This window comes from Vanrija pseudolonga, chromosome 7 (assembly GCF_020906515.1).
Source record: "Vanrija pseudolonga chromosome 7, complete sequence".
Classification (NCBI taxonomy): domain Eukaryota; kingdom Fungi; phylum Basidiomycota; class Tremellomycetes; order Trichosporonales; family Trichosporonaceae; genus Vanrija; species Vanrija pseudolonga.
In genome coordinates, this window is record NC_085855.1 from 2,082,715 (window position 1) to 2,098,882 (window position 16,168).

The 16,168-nt window shown below is 63.0% G+C and overlaps 5 protein-coding genes across 5 annotated transcripts; 3 read left to right on the forward strand and 2 right to left on the reverse strand.

The window, feature by feature from the left end:
- Positions 1-73: 73 nt before the first annotated feature.
- Ctu2 (Cytoplasmic tRNA 2-thiolation protein 2) lies at positions 74-1,808 on the reverse strand. The gene is made up of 6 exons (XM_062776245.1): positions 1,738-1,808; positions 1,606-1,699; positions 1,108-1,583; positions 606-1,067; positions 451-568; positions 74-411 (listed from the first exon to the last, which is right to left on the reverse strand). The coding sequence occupies exons 1-6, from the start codon at positions 1,790-1,792 to the stop codon at positions 117-119; spliced, it is 1,500 nt and encodes a 499-aa protein (XP_062632229.1). The 5' UTR covers positions 1,793-1,808; the 3' UTR covers positions 74-116.
- Positions 1,809-1,989: 181 nt separating this feature from the next.
- On the forward strand, positions 1,990-2,589 carry ERG28 (Ergosterol biosynthetic protein 28). Its single transcript, XM_062776246.1, has 5 exons — positions 1,990-2,022; positions 2,057-2,197; positions 2,233-2,323; positions 2,357-2,475; positions 2,511-2,589. Exons 1-5 carry the CDS (start codon positions 2,013-2,015, stop codon positions 2,561-2,563), a joined length of 414 nt encoding a protein of 137 aa, XP_062632230.1. The 5' UTR covers positions 1,990-2,012; the 3' UTR covers positions 2,564-2,589.
- On the reverse strand, positions 2,580-3,599 carry ECI3 (Enoyl-CoA delta isomerase 3). The gene is made up of 3 exons (XM_062776247.1): positions 3,262-3,599; positions 3,139-3,210; positions 2,580-3,093 (listed from the first exon to the last, which is right to left on the reverse strand). The coding sequence occupies exons 1-3, from the start codon at positions 3,548-3,550 to the stop codon at positions 2,627-2,629; spliced, it is 828 nt and encodes a 275-aa protein (XP_062632231.1). The 5' UTR covers positions 3,551-3,599; the 3' UTR covers positions 2,580-2,626.
- A 280-nt stretch (positions 3,600-3,879) lies between these two features.
- On the forward strand, positions 3,880-6,816 carry ASG1 (transcriptional regulator). The gene is made up of 8 exons (XM_062776248.1): positions 3,880-4,062; positions 4,116-4,151; positions 4,206-4,295; positions 4,380-4,543; positions 4,998-5,436; positions 5,476-5,905; positions 5,944-6,098; positions 6,135-6,816. The coding sequence occupies exons 1-8, from the start codon at positions 4,006-4,008 to the stop codon at positions 6,756-6,758; spliced, it is 1,995 nt and encodes a 664-aa protein (XP_062632232.1). The 5' UTR covers positions 3,880-4,005; the 3' UTR covers positions 6,759-6,816.
- A 6,877-nt stretch (positions 6,817-13,693) lies between these two features.
- On the forward strand, positions 13,694-15,467 carry LOC62_07G009691 (uncharacterized protein; the record flags this gene model as incomplete). Its single annotated transcript, XM_062776249.1, has 2 exons — positions 13,694-14,793; positions 14,948-15,467. 2 exons carry the CDS (start codon positions 13,694-13,696, stop codon positions 14,970-14,972), a joined length of 1,125 nt encoding a protein of 374 aa, XP_062632233.1. The 3' UTR covers positions 14,973-15,467.
- Between the last annotated feature and the right edge of the window lie 701 nt (positions 15,468-16,168).

Sequence of the window (16,168 nt, forward strand, 5' to 3'; positions counted from 1 at the left end):
GCCAGAGTGAGGTATGCTATATGACATGCAGCGATTCATTCATGCTGCACGACTATGCAGCCGACGGTCGCGACAATGCTAGACTGCAAATGCATACATGGCGACTCCACGACGCCCTACTCGTCGTCGTCGTCAATCAAAAACTGCGCCACCTGATCACGTAGCTCGCTGGGCGGAACGTGGCGCCGCTCCTGGACCCTCGCCCCCACCCACAGTGGCAGTGGCACTGGCTCGGCAGTGGGCCGGTCCTTCTGCGCCGCCGTGAGGGGCGTGAACATTGTCAGGCAGGCGTAGCAGAGGAGCGGGGCGAGGGGGTCGGCCGAGGGGGCGGCAGCGACACCGTCGCCTTTACCAGGCAGCGATGTGAGCGCTGAGCGTGCCTTCCAGTCGATGGCGGAGGCGTCGACAGGTCTGGCGCGCGTCAGTGGCGACACACGGACACATACTCACAGCTGGCACACGGGGCACAATGGCCCATCGGCCTCGCCTACAAAACACAGCTTGTCGCCCGTCTTGTTGATCGTCGTCACGGTTGACGGGTGCGAGACGTTGAGCCCGGCGATGAAGCCTGGGGTGTCAGCAAGCGAACACATGGCGGCACTCACGCTCAGTCAGCGCCTCGATGCTCGCTGTTGCGCCCTTGCCACGCGCGTCGCGTCGAGCGCCCCCGCCCGTCCCGTCCCACCGGCGCTCATTGTACGTCTCCACCCGGCGGCCATGGCACCAAATGGCCGCCTCTTTCAGCGATACGTTCTTCATAACCTTGATCCGGGTCACGGTGCGGCCAGCGCGAGGCAGCGGAGCCGAGCTCGCAAGCTCAAGCGGCAGCGCCCAACCACGCCCGGTCGCCGTACCGGCGATCACTCTCTGGGCCTCCCGTGTCGACGTCTCTCCAACCAGCAGGTGCGAGATGTTGGGAAGCGCGTGCGCCACCACGCCCAGCAACCCATCGAGGATGTGCGCGAGGAGCGCGGGGCGGGAGGGAGGGGGGAGGGAGGTGAGGAGCGCCTGGAGCGACTCGAGCGGGGTGGCTGTTGACGACGAGGGGGTCGAGAGGAGTGGTAAGTCTGGACATCCGTCAGCGCTCGCGCCGCTTGTACCACTCACCAGGCTCATCAAGCCGAACAGCGACCGCCTCGGCGTCGTCGCTTCCCTCCTCCGTACCACCGCCAAGCGCCGCCACCCGCCGGCTCAACAGCGGGTCAAAGGAGTCCTCGGCACGCACGCAGACGAAGCGCAGCCCGCGCTCCTCCGCAAACGCCCTCAGCAGCCCCTCGCGGCTCGGCAAGCCAGTCACGGCAGAAAAGTCGACGTGCACGGCCCATCCGCGCTCCCACACCGCCTCGCGCTGCCCGCGCGTCGTGTCCCGCACCTCGCCATCGCGGCCGACGTAGCGCTCGTGCACGAGGTCCGCGAGCGCCGAGGAGCCCGCGCCGGCCGAGAGCGCGAGCAGGACGTTGGCGCCCGTCGGGCGCGGGAACGGCTGCGCTGAGCGCGCGTCGGCGGGCAGCAGGGGCGGGTGGAGCGACTTGACCACCGAGACACGCACTGCCGACTCGAAGCAGCCGCTACTGGTTAGGACACTGCCGTGGGGGAGGGACGTACCGGCACATGGTGACTGAGCGCACGATGTACAGACACTTGTTGGTCCGGCAGCGCTGGCACACGCCCTTCTCGCGCTGGTAGACGCGCTTACGGCCTGGCGTCAGCTGTGGGTGTCGACGGTGGGTCACGTACGCGGCATGACGACTGCCTCGTCGCCCTGTCCATCGGGCTGGTTTGCACAGGACATGTTGCCTGAGATGTGGAGATGTGGAGATGCGAGTTGTCGCAGTCAGCGGCGGCGAGATTTCGTTGACAGCTGACTGACATTGCTAACGACGGAAAAATCCGTCAACAACCGTGCCTGGAGCGCAAAGGCCACCAGCAACCACCATCGCATCGTGCTACAATTGATCCAGGTTTCTTGAGTTTGCTCTTTCCTCGATCCTCGACCCGACTGCTTGCCGACAATGAGCTCTTGTAAGATTAAAGCACGCGTATGAGCTGACCCCAGACCTCCCCCCTGTGCCCGCTACCGGCGGCGTCCTGCCCTACTGGCTGCTCATCACGTCGGTCGCGTCGGCGTACAACGTGGTCCAGAACTACTTTACCCTCAAGCAGAGCAAGGAGGTGTACGGCGGCAAGCCGGAGCTGAGTGGGTCCAGAAACCCAGTGCATAGCTGACTCCAGTGAACCCCCTTGCTGGACGCCTCTTCTCCGCATGGACCGCCATGGCCGCCGCGGTGCGCTTCCTCGCCGCATACGACATCAGCAACAAGGGGTGAGTTGGTCCGCGGGCCGTGCTGACCTCTAGCCTGTACGACCTCGCCATTGTCGCGTTCGGCGTCGCCACGTTTCACTTCACCACCGAGCTCCTCGTCTTTGGCACGGTCAAGATCAACCGCGCCAGCATCGGCCCGCTCGTCATTGGCTGTGAGTCCTGCAGAGGAGCGACGCTGACACGGCAGCCAGCGGAGTCGCATGGATGCTCACTCAGCGCTCGTACTACCTCGGCCTGTAAACCCGATGCACATCATTGCTTGAACACTTTCGACGTACAGCACATAAAACTACGGATACAGGTCTACAACTTGGCGAGCTTGGCGGCAGTCAGCTTCTCGAGCTGCTTGCGCTTCTCAAAGCCGATTGCGGCGTGCGCTGGCATGAGAACCTTGCGGTTGGAGCGCGACTGGTCAATGAAGCCGTGGTACAGGCCCTCCTTGATGGCGCCCCACGAGCCCGAGCCGATGGTCGCGCTGGCCTTGAGGCCGAGTTCGACGGCACGCTTGAGCACGGCGCCCTCCTTGCCCGGGCCCTGGTCGTCGACAATCTCGTCGAGGATGCCCTCCTTGAGGAGCTCGGGCTGGGTCCAGCGCTTGCCGAGCATAGTGTCACGGGCGTTGCGGGGGGTGAGGCGCGACGAGATGATCTCGTTGAACGAGTTGGGGAGAGGGAGGCCGATGAGGATCTCGTTCATCGACACCATGCCCTTGCCCGAGGTCATGATGCGGAAGTCGCAGCTGAGGGCGAGGACCATGCCGCCGGCGAAGGCTACGACGTCAGCTACAGTAGCCGCCACACTCGGCGTCTACTCACCGTGACCGTTGATCGCGGCGACAGTGACGAGGGGGAAGGTCATGAGGCGGTACATGGTCGGGTCATAGTCGGCTGCAGTTATGTCAGCTAGCTGCGCCAAGCCTATCGGCACTCTCCACTCACACTCGAAAAAGTTGGGGTCGGACAGGCAGGCGGGGTCGAGGCCGTTGCTGAAGAACTTGGGCAATGACGACGTGATGACGAGGGTACCAGCGCCCTGGTACTTGCCGCGGGCCTTGGGGTCGGGGTTTCCAGCGCCCGTCGCGCGCCACTCTGCCTCGACAATGTCGAGGTTTGCCTTGAGCTCGTGGAGCAGCTCGGGGGTGAGGCGGTTGTCGGGGGCCGAGTGGAGCGAGATGACCCACGCGACGGGGTGAGGGCGGGAGAGGGTCATGAGAGGGGTGGCCGACATTGTGCTGGATCTGTGTATGTGGTGGTGTTGTTGTTGTTGTTGTTGTTGTTGTTGTTGTTTGAGAAGATTGAGAAAGAAATTATATATGTGGGAGGGGGGGGGGGGTTGTGATGCGCTGGCGGCTATCTGTTGCCGACGTCGAGATGCACAATGGCCGCCAGAAAAGGGACATCAGCGACGCCGTCATAACCGGAGGGGGGGGGGGGTCTTAACAGGGCGGTGTGCATAAATAAATCCGCTGGGCGGGATGCTCCCCGGCCGCCCCCACACTTGATGTTTAGTGGGTGGGCCACCATCCACCCCTCTCCCCTTCCTTTGCCGCCGGCGGGGTCCAGTGAGCCCACCTCGAACGCCAACAACAAGCGATCAGCAAGGTATCCGATCAGAAAGAGACATTTAATCCCCCCTCGGCCCGGCATCTTACTCATCCCCACGCACCACCCACTCACTCAATCATGGGCTCCCCAGAGGACGGCGCGGGCTCTGAACCACTCAAGCGCCGCAGGATAACTGTACGTCAGCGCAATGACGTGGGGCTCAGACGCGCTCATCACACCCACCACAGCGCGCATGCGACAGGTGTCACCGAAGCGGGGTAAAGGTAAGCAATGACCGAGGTGACCGAGGCGACGACTAACCGCTCGTGCGCGCACAGTGCTCGAATGGCCCAAATCCCGCAGTCTGCGGCCCGTGTGCTGCGTTTGGCTCGGAATGCACCTACAACCGCCCCGTCAAGCGCCGCGGGGTGAGTGTGGCTTTGGCTTTGGGCGCACGCGCACGCGCGCGCTCAAGCGAGGTTAAACGTACTCGTGCTCATGCTCACGCTCAGCCTGTGCCCCGCACGCTCGGAGTCCGAGCGCCGTCTATCTCGGCCGAGGGGCAGACCAACGGCCCAGATCACGGCCCAGGCAGCAGCTGGGCGCCGGATCTCGTTGCCGAGCCCCAGGTGGTCGATGCCCTCGTGGACATTTATCACCGGATCGTGTACCCAATGTGCGTGAGCGATCGAGCGTAACCGGCGGCAGTGGAGATGGGGTGGCAGGGGACAGTCAGCTTGAACGCAGCCGGCGAGGAAGGAGAGGTCCGAGGAGGGTGGGGGTCGACACCATCGTCGTCGGCAGGCCGACATTGCCGTGCCGAGGGTGCCCCATCGTTCGTGAACCGACATCTCCCCGGGAAACCGGCTACCTGTTGCATTGGTGCTTGGTGGCACAAGGATCGAGGTGTGGCAGACGTGACGAGACGAGCCCCAGAGGCGGGTCTCGACTCAGCCGTCGGCACGCCGCGATTGTCGTGCCCGAGTTGGTCATATGGCGGCTGGCTCAAGCCGGTTGTCGATCGCAGCGAGGTGCTGCTGGGGCGGGGAGCCGGGTACTCGTCGCTCAGCGGCCGATGTGGTGGCCACTGAAGCTCTAACATGCCTGAAGCCTTGCTGACAGGCCCTCAGAATGGTCTTCTTCCACTGGCCAACCTTCTCCCGGGATGTGCGGGAAAGGCGGTACCTCCACGACCGGGCGTTCTATGCGACCACGATGGCAGTGTGTGCGATCGCTTCTGCGAGGGTACGCGACGGTGCGGACGCGATGGGTGACACAGAAGGCGGTCTGAGCCTCATGTCGACGTTGCCGGCGTCCACGCCGCCCTCAGAGGTCTTCTACGAGGCGACGATGCGCGCCTTCCCGCGCGACCTGAGCCAGGCGCCAGACTTTGACTACAAGCGCTCAAAAATCGTCCTCGCCATGCTGTGTATCCAGTACGGACAGGTCAGGCAGCTCATGACCCACCTCCACGACTACATCACGCTGTGTGCCGCCGATGCCTTCCACCTCGAAAGCAGGTGGCCGCCAAATCTCGCAGAGACGGAGCTGCAAGAGCGGAGACGACTGGTGAGTGTGCAGACTGCGACACAAGACTGACAATCACAGTTCTGGGCAGCTTACACCATCGACGTCTACTCTGCCACCACCTGGGGAGGCATTGTGTCACACCGAGAGGCACAAAGTACAGTGCTGTACCCCGCCGAAGTATACGACGACGACGAGATTACACCAGACGGCATAGTTCGGCTGCCCGGCCCCAACGGGCAGGAGTCTCGAGGAGTTTCATTCTTGGCTGGGTGGAACTTTACAAGCGACCTTTACCGCATCCTCGAGCACGCCCTCGACGATCTCCGCAAGCGTCGCCAACCCCTGGAGAACACCGGCCGAGTCTCGGCACTCTACGCCGATCGGAATGGGCCCTCGGCTTCGGAGGTGCTTGACGTGGTCAACAAGCTGTATGCGGACCTCCCGTCCGAGTTCAAGGGCGCCAAGGCCATGACTGGGAATCTTGAGGACGACCGCTATGGCTACCAGGGTGAGGATGGCAAGGCGGGCAGAAGGCTGACCCTACAGCCGCCGACATCATCGTGTGTATGCAGACGGTCAAGATGGTCATGACGGGACTGGAGGACGCCAGTGTGGAGAAGCGTTGTGCCATCGCCGGAGAATTGCTGGACGCACTATCGACTGTGCCCACGGCCTACATCCAGGCGATCAGCTCGCCTATAGTGAGTTGCACAGAAAGACAGGACCGCTGACAACAGTTGCACCACCTGGCCGGCGTCGGACACTTGCTAGGTAGCGTGATTCAGTCACCCCTGTCACACTGGTCGTACCTCCAGGTCCGCAATGTTCTTCTCGCCCTCGCGGACCTGCTGTCGACGCTCGAGTCGACCCTGTCATTCGTCCCCGGTATCGCCGAGAAGCTTCGGGATCACGTCTCTCGAATCGATCACTATATGACGACGGCTGCGATGGACCGGTCACGCAGAGTGGGAGTGTACCACAATGCACTGCCGCCGTCGGCGTGGACGTCGGTTCAGGGGGCGAGTAGCACCGTTTCACCATCGACCGCTTCCGGCGTGGCAGACAGCAGCATTCGCACGAGTGCGCCGCCGCCAGCCCCAGCGTCTCTCCAGTCAACCACGGTCTCGCCGGGCACCGAAAGGGGCGGCAGCTCTTGGGCTACCCCGTCCGCAGGCCCCGCGCCTGAGTCCGGCACGCAGACGGACGAGCAGTACGCATCGGTCGCGGGGATCGTCGACGACCTGTTCAAGCCGCGCAGCGGCTCGACGGGTGACGCTCAGTTCACGCTGCCGATGGACTTGCTCGTCGACTGGCCGTTTGACATGGGCGAGGCATTTGACTTTTTGGGTGGCACTGTATGAGTATAGACCTGGAGTTGTAAGCACTTGCATGCATTGGGGCGTCGGGGTGTCGAAGAGACTGCTCTTCGAGCGAGGTTGGCGGTGAACTGCTGCAGTCCCAGGTGCGGCTCCACTCGGGCGGGTGGGTGCTGGAACGTTGAGCCGACGACGAGGGATCTGTGGGCACAACAGTAAACCCCACCCCCAAGATCTCGACCTGCCCAACCCCAACGGCTTGTCGCGACCTCTCGACGATGTCCCCGCAACGGCTCCAACGGCGGGGTGTAAGTGCGGTGGTCAAGGTCACAAGACCTTCCCTCAACGTCACCGCCTCGCCCGAGCTCATTAACGCCCCACACGGCACTGACACCACGTTGGGCACTAAAGCCACACTGGGGGCACTGGGGGGTGGGGGGGAGCTGGAACTGGCTGGAGCCTGCCACGGTAGAGTTGGCAGTTTGTCAGACACGAGACACGGTGGGCAGCGGTGGTTGCGCTGCTAGGTGGGAGTGTGAACGGGGGTCCATGAGAACGACAAACCCATGCATGGACGATGCTGGAGAAAATCGGGGTTGTGTTGGGGCAGCAGCAGCAGCAGGTACCTGCTCACCAAGCACGCCAGGTGCAACCCCCTCCCTGTTGGACCGACCAGAAAGGGAGAAATGGGGACTGGCAACGTGAATGACGACCGGCGATACGTTGTTCCCAGACCCAAGTGAACCCAAAGTTTAGTGGCCTGATCGCGACGGACTATGCAGCGGGCGGGGTCCACCACGCGGACCGCTCGCGCGGATGCTGCTGCTGCCGGCGTCGGGGTACGGAGGTAGGTGGTTGGTCGTACCTCGAGACGAGAGGGGGGAGGGGGGGATCGGGGCCTGGCCCGCGCGACCCGCTCTGTGCTACACGTACACGCACTGCTGTTGCTGCTCACTCGCTCGACGTGACTGTGACGAGACCTGCGACTGCCTGCAGGCCGCGCCGCGTGCAGGCCGAGGCAATCTCGGTTGCCTAGTTGAGCGTTATTTGGTTCCTGGCGCTGGCTATATCTTGCACGGCGTTGCACAGTACAGTTGTGGTCCACACGACGGCCCGTGGGACGGGTACAGCAGGAACATAACATGCTGCACGCGTGCATCGTGCTGTTACTGTGACACGTCGTTACGAGGGATCTCGAGATCAAGCGCAAGGTTGGCGTTGAAACACGGCGACCTGGAGGGGGTGGGTGTGGGCAGCAGCAAGGTCAGCGGCAGCGTGGCGGACATGACGGCTGGCTGGAACGAACGTCATCTGCAGTTTGGTTGGTCGGCAACACCGACCAAAGACGACGACGACGACGACGACTTGTCGGGAGGGCTACTGATGCATTGTGTGTGCACATCGGGGGCCATGACAACGGAGGGGGGACTGGCGAAGAGGCGAGGCCCATCACGGCTGGCCCGTTGGGCTGCGAGCGAGCGGGAGTGGTGAAGCGACGACCGAGGCGAGCTTACGGGCTACTGCGAGGCATGGCTGCGCTTCAGACTAGCATTCTCGGTCGGCATGGACTGCGCTCGGGCAATGCAAAGCGGCCGTGCCGTCCGTCACACACGTGCATGGCGCCGGGCACGAGGCCGTCGAGGAGCGCGAAGTGGACGAGCTCGAGAGCTCGAGCTCGAGCTCGTGCAGCTCGAGAATGTCCTCGCTCGCTCGATGGCGACAACGGAACGTCGGGGACGCCGGTGTACCCGCCCGGCGAGTGCGTCACGATGGCGTGGCATACAGTTCGGCCGACGGGGTTCGGCTGCTGCTGCTGCTGCTGCTGCTGCTGCTGCTGGTACGGCCCCCGGCTCGCTCGCTCAACAGGCTCAACGCTTGCACGTTTCGCACTCCACTAGACACACGGAGCATGATTAAGCGCAGGCCGATCTTAGCACGAGGGTGAAGCGGCGGGATTCTGGGGCAAGGCAAGGCAAAGGCCACGACGCAAGGGCCAGGCGGCGGCCACCAGGTACGTACCGCCAAGTTACTTGTCCGCGGCCCGCAGTCAGTTGAATAAATTCTCGCCCTCGTTAGCAGTAGCGGCCAGCCACAGCCAAGCGGCGCGGCGCGCGGAGATTGCCTGGGCCTTGGAGTCCGACATTGGCACACTGGCTCGCCCCAGGCCCACAGCCAGCCGACTGGCGCCGCGCCGTTCCGCACGTCGGGGCCGTGGCGCCAGCAGGCCGCCTCTACCCCGACCGCCCGACCCTCGACGCTAAACTCTGTTTTTGTCGCCGGGACGACGGCGACGAGCGGGAATCTTGGTTCCAGTGCCGCTGTCGTCGCCGCTGCCGCTGCCACCGCTGAGCTCGACGTAGTCGTCGTCGTATTCCGCGGATGCAGCAAGGTTTGAATGGTGAAAAGGAACCGCTACGATCAGCGAGCAAAGAAAGCTACGCGCCGCCGCCACCTAATGTCGAGCAGCCGCTAGGCGAGGCATGAGTCGTCATCTGTAAGCCGCCCCGCAGCGGCATGGGTTGCATGATGATGGCTGGCGAGAGGCGTGTGGCTGATCACGCGGCGGGTCGTCATGACATTGCGGTGCAGCGGCGGCGGCGGCGGCGGCGAGTGGTTGGGAACTTTGATGGACAGTGCAGAACCTTGAACACAATGGTCAGGAGTCAAAGTGGCGGCATCACCTTTTGGTTTACGACACGCGAGTACCCGAACCGAGCCCGAGGGTGGTGGCCGTGGTGGCCAGTGGGTCCCAACCGCCCGGGTTGTCCCCTTACATGACACTTTCAGGCACACGACTCGGAGGTCTCGTGTTCCTTGTCGTGTGGGTGCGAGTGTGCTGCGTGCGCTGCCGAGTGCACACCCAGGACACTGGGGCTAGGATACAGGACAGTTTGGAGAGGTTCCCGGTCGGGTGGTGTGCAGCACACAGCACACGACAAACGGCACACGGTCAGTCACCGGCACGCGCCAGCAGCGGCGGCGGTGGCGGCGGCTGGCGCCTGCAACCACAATTTTGTCCACAGACAACAAGGTTTGCCTAGCGGCTGTGTCGCATGTCTCGGACGGAAGCCTATTGTGAGCGTATCACACACCCTATCTCTCGAGGGAGAGCGGCATACCCCGTGTGTTGCGTGTAGAACGTTCGGGCGAGTGAGCGAGCGAGGCGAGCCGAGAGCGTGACATTTGTGACGCAGACGACGACGACGACGAACCGGACACTGGCCGGCTCGCTGGCTCCACCACGCATTCATTCCGCAAGCCACACAGCACCACCTGTGACATGACGAGGCGACATTACGACGGCATATGCTCATGCACCGAAGATCTCTCCTAGCTCCGCGCTGGCGCTGTGCGTCATCGGGGCAGATTCTGGGAGGTGATTGACTCTCGGGGCGTGCGGCGCGCGCCACTGGATCCAGCTGCTGCCAGCATCCAGCATCATGTGGACGAGAGGGCGACAGCTGCTACGACATTGCCAGAGCACGAGCTTGCAAACAGGAGTCATTCGCCTCGGGAATGTCCTCGGCTCGGGTCAGGTTCAGGCCGCAAACCCGCCGCCGTCCACCCGCGCGCTGCCTCCTCCAACATGCACCCACCATTTTGCCCTGGTGACAGGTGTCAGGGAGGCCATGTTCGTAAGAAAAAAAGGCGGACCCAAACCTTGTATGCTGCTGGCAAACCGCCATCCTCACCAGGTCCATGCTGCCGTATACACCGGTACTTACATGGCAACGGTGCACCTTGAATTAACTTGCGGTATTTGGCCAGCGCAGCGTAGCGAGTGCTTGCGCTTGCTCCCAACTGTATCTCTGACCGAGGGGGCTACAGGCACGCACCACCGGTCTCAGCCACTGCAGTCGTCCTGGGACCTGGGCGGGGGGGCGTCGCGCGCAGGCAAAAGAGTGCACGCACAAAGAGAGAAAGCGAAAAGAAAAGACAAAAAAAGGCGCCAGTCGTCAACGAGTGTACATGCAGAGGGGGGACGAGGCCAGGCAGGCCCGAGCCGAGCCGAGGTCGCGCCACTGCGTGCGAAACATGACGGCCACCGCCACTGTCGTACCGTGGCGACAACGCGTTTACGCCTCGCGCCTCTTGGCGCTGCGCCGCGTCGTGCGCCGCGTCGCTCTACATTACAGTGCAACGACGCGTCGGGAACTGCCAACATCGCTTCGCGTGCCTTGAAACTTCATTTGCCTTGCGCCTTGCGCGCCTCTTACCCCTTGTCGTATTCCCTTTTCCCAATGGCTGACGAAAGGGAGGAGCCGAGAGATCCGCGACACTCTTCCATGCATACTTGGCACGAATGTCTCACACTGTTGCACTCTAGTGCTTCCCGCACGTCTCGGGGGGGCTCGGCGGGTGTCTCCAAGCATGCGTAGCTGTGACCCACCTGATGGGCGACGCTGTGGCGTTCCTTGCTGTATCAGCCTAACGCGAGTGGGATGCCCAGTGGGACCTCTTAGCACCGGAGCATTCTCTGGTCCGATCGCTAGCCTGCCTCTGCGCGGACGCGGTCCGTCTGCGTCCGCCGCCCGCTGGTGTGCGTGAATCGCATCGGCGTCTGAGCGGCACGGCACCATCGCTGCGGAGCATCCGTTCCCAGGCCAAGCAGCCAGGACGGAGGACGCCAGGAGCTAGGCGCATGAGGCACGTACCAAGGGTCATGGGTGTGTGCGGCTGCCGTCAGACTTGTTGACGGGCTGGCACCACCGCTGCCGCTGTCAAGCCGTCCCATGCCGCCGCATACTAGCACCCAGTTAGTAGCCTGCAGGCGGCGTGGGCCACAGCTGCCGAGACAGGCTTGGCAAGTGCAGCTCCTCGTCCACGACCACCATCACCGTCAACACCGACCGGTATGCATTTGGTTGCGTGAGGGGCCATCTATTTGAAGATGAGAACAATGCATCGCGCAGCTCAATGTCGAGATCTCGGAGGCGGGGCGTGCAAGGGTTGTTGCCATCGCCACGAGGGAGGATGAAGGTTGATGCAAGCCACGCGCGAGGGGGCACCACCTGCAGCACCTGACGACCCAACAACCCATCCGAACCCAACCCAACCCGCCAAGGCATGTCCTCTGAACAACATCGTTCGTTAGCTTGGTTATGGGACGCTGCTAGCCTCGTCCACGTCCGTCCGGCACGGCACCCATGACCCCACTCCCCGGTTCGGTCACGCCACGCCCACCCTGTTTGAGCCGGGCCTAGTAAGGTATCCCATCAATTTAGAGTTTGTCCTTTGGTTAAGGCGACGACCATGTGGTGACCTCTCTTGTGCTCAGCGTGGTGCGCGCGCGTGCGCCTCAACGCACGCGCTCCAAAGAGTCATCACCCCGCCACCCTTCAAAATTCACAGCGTCAGCCAAGCTCGTGGGATATTGCATACGCGTATGCCAGCCAAGGCGCTGTGGCCGTGCGTCGTCGTCGCCGTGCACAGGCAAGCAAGGCACTTGGCTTTTTGGCAGGCTGCCTGATGCTGCTGCGGCCTCTGCTACTACCTGATATTCAGCATTCCCGGATATTCCAAAGTGTGCCAAACAGTTGCTCGCTTGATCTCTATTTCAGCATGAGCAGGTACACATACCAGAGCTAGTGTGTCGTATTAGGCCATCATGCTGGCCCGTTCGTTTCTTACTGAAACGACGAGGCAGACCCGCTTTCGTGAAAAAAAAGGCAGAGCCAGCGCGCCGCGGCACCCCTGTGCGAGCTTTTCGGCTTACGTTGTCGCGTCCGTCCTTGGCCCCTTGGCCTTTCGGGGCTGCCCTCGGCTCTCCCTCGCCCTCCTGGCCCTCCTACTGCCTCCCTCCCTCCCCCCCCCCCGCGCCTCCGCCGTCTCCAGGCGACGAGGAACAATCTCGGACACAATGAATATTTCAGCATCCTTCGATTCCCCGCAGGTTCATCAATCCTTTACAGGCACGTGGCGTCAACTTTACCGGACCTGGGGGACCTGACGACCTTAGTCTTCTAAGGTTCAACACACCAGGACTCGTCTTGGACTCCTAGCGGCGCGGAGGCATGGATCCTGCTGCCATCCTATGCGTCTCAGGTCAAACTCGCGGTCAGCCCGCCGCCGACACCCATGCAACGGCGCGCGACGCGACACACACCTCCCCCCCCCTCTCCTCTCCCCACCGCAAGGTCCAAAAAAAAAAGCGCACCAAAATGACCAAACCCAACCCGTCCGCCCACCCACATGCGTGCCCGTTTTCGAACCAGCGGGCCAGAGACAGAGGTGCGCATCAGGTCTGGACCATGACCAAACTTGGAGGGACCGAAACCCGGTCCAAAGTCAAAGCCCTGCCCCTCTCGCGTCATCCACACCAGCCAACGTTGTCCTTGTCACCACGCTACGCGCCACACCTCCTTTCTCCCCCCCCTCTCCCTCCCCCGCAGCTCAAGCCGTCGTCGCCACGGCACGAAACGCACCCGATGCCCAAGCCGCTCGTGCCGCACCGTTGAGTTTGCCCATCACACCCTCCTCTCCCTGGCGGCCAAGCTCGGTTGTCGGCCAGACTCTCCTGCCCTTCATCTCTCGGCGTCCTCTAAGGCACTGGAGCTACGTTGTGACGTTGCCTCGTCCTCGTCCTCCTGTCGCGCTCCGACAACGGCCAGGCGTCTTGGGTCAACGCCGCTCGACCAGTTCCCTTTCCTTCAAACTTACTTTATTCCTTCGTTATTCCTCTGTCCGACGCGCAAGTCGAGAGCTCGTATCCCATCGGTCTCCCCATCGTGCTACCGTCTCGCGTATTCCCTCGCAATCCCCACCGGCATCCCCTCGTGCCTCCCAACCCTCGTTAGACATATAAAGCTCCTGCTGGTACCGGCCTTGTCGATCCCCATCTTCCCCGACCTAGATCCCCCATACGCGACGATTCACCTCTGGTCAATCAGCTTCACCTCTTGGTCAACCAACAACTACTCTACCCCTACCCTACCCCTACCCCTCCTCAACCTTAACTCGAACAACTTCACCAACCTACAATGAAGACCGCCGCTCTCCTTGTCGCCCTCGCCGCCTCTGTCGCTGTCGCTGCCCCTGTTGCCGACGCTGAGGCCCAGGGTGGTTTCTTCGGTGGTGGTGGCTCCGCTGGCGGCGCTGCCCGTTGGAAGCGCGACGCTGAGGCCGACCCCCAGGGTGGCTTCTTCGGCGGTGGTGGCTCGGCCGGTGGTGCCGCTCGCTGGAAGAAGGACGCTGAGCCCGAGGCTCAGGGTGGCTTCTTCGGCGGTGGTGGCTCGGCTGGCGGCGCTGCTCGCTGGAAGAAGGACGCTGAGCCCGAGGCCCAGGGTGGCTTCTTCGGTGGTGGTGGCTCTGCCGGTGGTGCCGCTCGCTGGAAGAAGGACGCTGAGCCCGAGGCTCAGGGCGGTTTCTTCGGCGGTGGTGGTTCGGCCGGCGGCGCTGCTCGCTGGAAGCGCGACGCCGACGCCGAGCCTGAGGCCCAGGGTGGCTTCTTCGGCGGCGGCGGCTCTGCTGGCGGTGCTGCCCGCTGGAAGCGCGACGCTGAGGCTGAGCCCGAGGCCCAGGGCGGCTTCTTCGGCGGTGGTGGTTCGGCTGGCGGCGCTGCCCGCTGGAAGCGCGACGCCGACGCTGAGCCCGAGGCCCAGGGCGGTTTCTTCGGCGGTGGTGGTTCGGCCGGCGGCGCTGCTCGCTGGAAGCGCGACGCCGACGCCGAGCCTGAGGCCCAGGGTGGCTTCTTCGGCGGTGGTGGCTCCGCTGGCGGCGCTGCCCACTGGAAGAAGGACGCCGAGCCCGAGGCCCAGGGTGGCTTCTTCGGCGGCGGCGGCTCCGCCGGTGGTGCTGCTCGCTGGAAGCGCGAGGCCGACGCCGAGCCCGAGGCCCAGGGCGGTTTCTTCGGCGGCGGTGGCTCCGCTGGTGGTGCCGCTCGCTGGAAGAAGGACGCCGAGCCTGAGGCGCAGGGTGGCTTCTTCGGTGGTGGCGGCTCCGCCGGCGGCGCTGCCCGCTGGAAGAAGGACGCCGAGCCCGAGGCCCAGGGTGGCTTCTTCGGCGGTGGTGGCTCCGCTGGTGGCGCCGCTCGCTGGAAGAAGGACGCCGAGCCCGCCGCCGAGGTCGAGGTCGCTGCCCAGTAAAGTGCTAGCCTGCTGCCACGGCGGGTGTGCCTTGGACGTGACTTGTGGTTCATTTTCGGGACCCTTGCGTCAACACGCAATCGACCTGTGAGTACGTCAACGACCCCTGTTCCATTGCCGTCATCCCATGGCACTAACACCGAAACGCAGTGTCCGGACGCAATTAATTTCTTGAACCCCGCCTACGCGCCGAGACCTCGAGTGCAAACCTTGTCTTCGAGGTCATCGCAACTTCCGCACTCCCTTCTTTTTCACCTTTAAACGACCCCCGCCTCCCCTTCCGTGTAACAACACCTCCCTTCTTCGGCCTGTCGACGACGGCCGACAGCTTGACCTTGGGACGGACCCGACCGACCCAAATCGGCTTTGTTGTGCTTGCTTTTTTGCTTGTTGCTTCCCCGCCGTCACACTGTCTCTCCGACGTACGACTCGCCACCCTCAAACACGCGGCTTGGTTTCCGGGCAGCGCCTCTTTCCAAAACTCGACCCAGGCACCGCTCTGCGCGTCGTCGCGTCGCGTGTTACGTGTTCTTCCCCTTTGTAGACTTTTTTTTTTTTTGTTCAGTAGCAGTAGTAGAATTTGACGCGAACGCCATGCCAGCAGCGGCCGCGGTCGCCCTGACGATCTCAACGATGAGAGTAGACATGCCTATGCAGGACATTCGTACGTCTTGTGAGTTGGTTGCGGCGCAGTGCAGCACGGCGCGTCGGTGTCGCGGTGGGTTGAGGGTTGCGGGTCCGGGTGCGTGTTAGCGCTAGCTAGTAGCGGGAGGTGTTACTACGCCATTACCGCCACATGGTGCGCCTTGAATGGCCTAGTCTGCGACGGGAGCGTGAGATGTTATGATCAGATCGGGCAGGCATCAATCAGTGGCTCAGTGGCTTAGTAGGCTGGAAACAATGGACGTGGTGGTGGTGATGATGGTGAGCACGAGATCAATGTTGTTTGTGTGTTTGTGTGTTTGTTGACAGCGTGGCAGCGGGACTGACGGGATGTGTGTGTGGAGGTGGCGGGTGCACGGGCCACCACCATGACGTTCATGGCCAGTGCTCCACCTGTTGCGAAACGCATCGACATGTGAGGAAGCGAGCGAGGGAGGTGTGCAGTCGCCTCGACAGACGACTGTTGCCCCTTGAGTGGCGAGACCTGGTCGCCATGTACTTACTTGCATGTACGGTACGTACGTACACACGCGACAGTCTTGGCGCAAGGCACAGACAGACCCCGACGCGACGCGTCACGCTGTTTGCTGCACGACCAGACCAGTCGCCGGGTTGGCTCCACTCAATGGGACTGGAGGTCCAAGCCATCGTCGTCATAAGCAAGTCGTCGCGCCGCACAACTCGACAATGCCATGCCTACCTACTCAA

Excerpts from the sequence above, each read along its gene's own strand:
- ERG28 (XM_062776246.1), top strand. Across the intron at positions 2,198-2,232 it reads CGGCGGCAAGCCGGAGCTGA|TGAACCCCCTTGCTGGACGC; the intron begins GTGGGTCCAGAA and ends AGCTGACTCCAG. Across the intron at positions 2,324-2,356 it reads TACGACATCAGCAACAAGGG|CCTGTACGACCTCGCCATTG; the intron begins GTGAGTTGGTCC and ends GCTGACCTCTAG.
- ECI3 (XM_062776247.1), bottom strand. The coding sequence starts at position 3,550 with ATGTCGGCCACCCCTCTCATGACCCTCTCCCGCCCTCACCCCGTCGCG. Across the intron at positions 3,211-3,261 it reads CGACCCCAACTTTTTCGAGT|CCGACTATGACCCGACCATG; the intron begins GTGAGTGGAGAG and ends ACATAACTGCAG. Across the intron at positions 3,094-3,138 it reads CGCCGCGATCAACGGTCACG|CCTTCGCCGGCGGCATGGTC; the intron begins GTGAGTAGACGC and ends CTGACGTCGTAG.
- ASG1 (XM_062776248.1), top strand. The coding sequence starts at position 4,006 with ATGGGCTCCCCAGAGGACGGCGCGGGCTCTGAACCACTCAAGCGCCGC. Across the intron at positions 4,296-4,379 it reads GCCCCGTCAAGCGCCGCGGG|CCTGTGCCCCGCACGCTCGG; the intron begins GTGAGTGTGGCT and ends GCTCACGCTCAG. Across the intron at positions 5,437-5,475 it reads TGCAAGAGCGGAGACGACTG|TTCTGGGCAGCTTACACCAT; the intron begins GTGAGTGTGCAG and ends TGACAATCACAG.
- Ctu2 (XM_062776245.1), bottom strand. The coding sequence starts at position 1,792 with ATGTCCTGTGCAAACCAGCCCGATGGACAGGGCGACGAGGCAGTCGTC. Across the intron at positions 1,700-1,737 it reads CGAGGCAGTCGTCATGCCGC|GCCGTAAGCGCGTCTACCAG; the intron begins GTACGTGACCCA and ends AGCTGACGCCAG. Across the intron at positions 569-605 it reads CATCGAGGCGCTGACTGAGC|GCTTCATCGCCGGGCTCAAC; the intron begins GTGAGTGCCGCC and ends CTGACACCCCAG.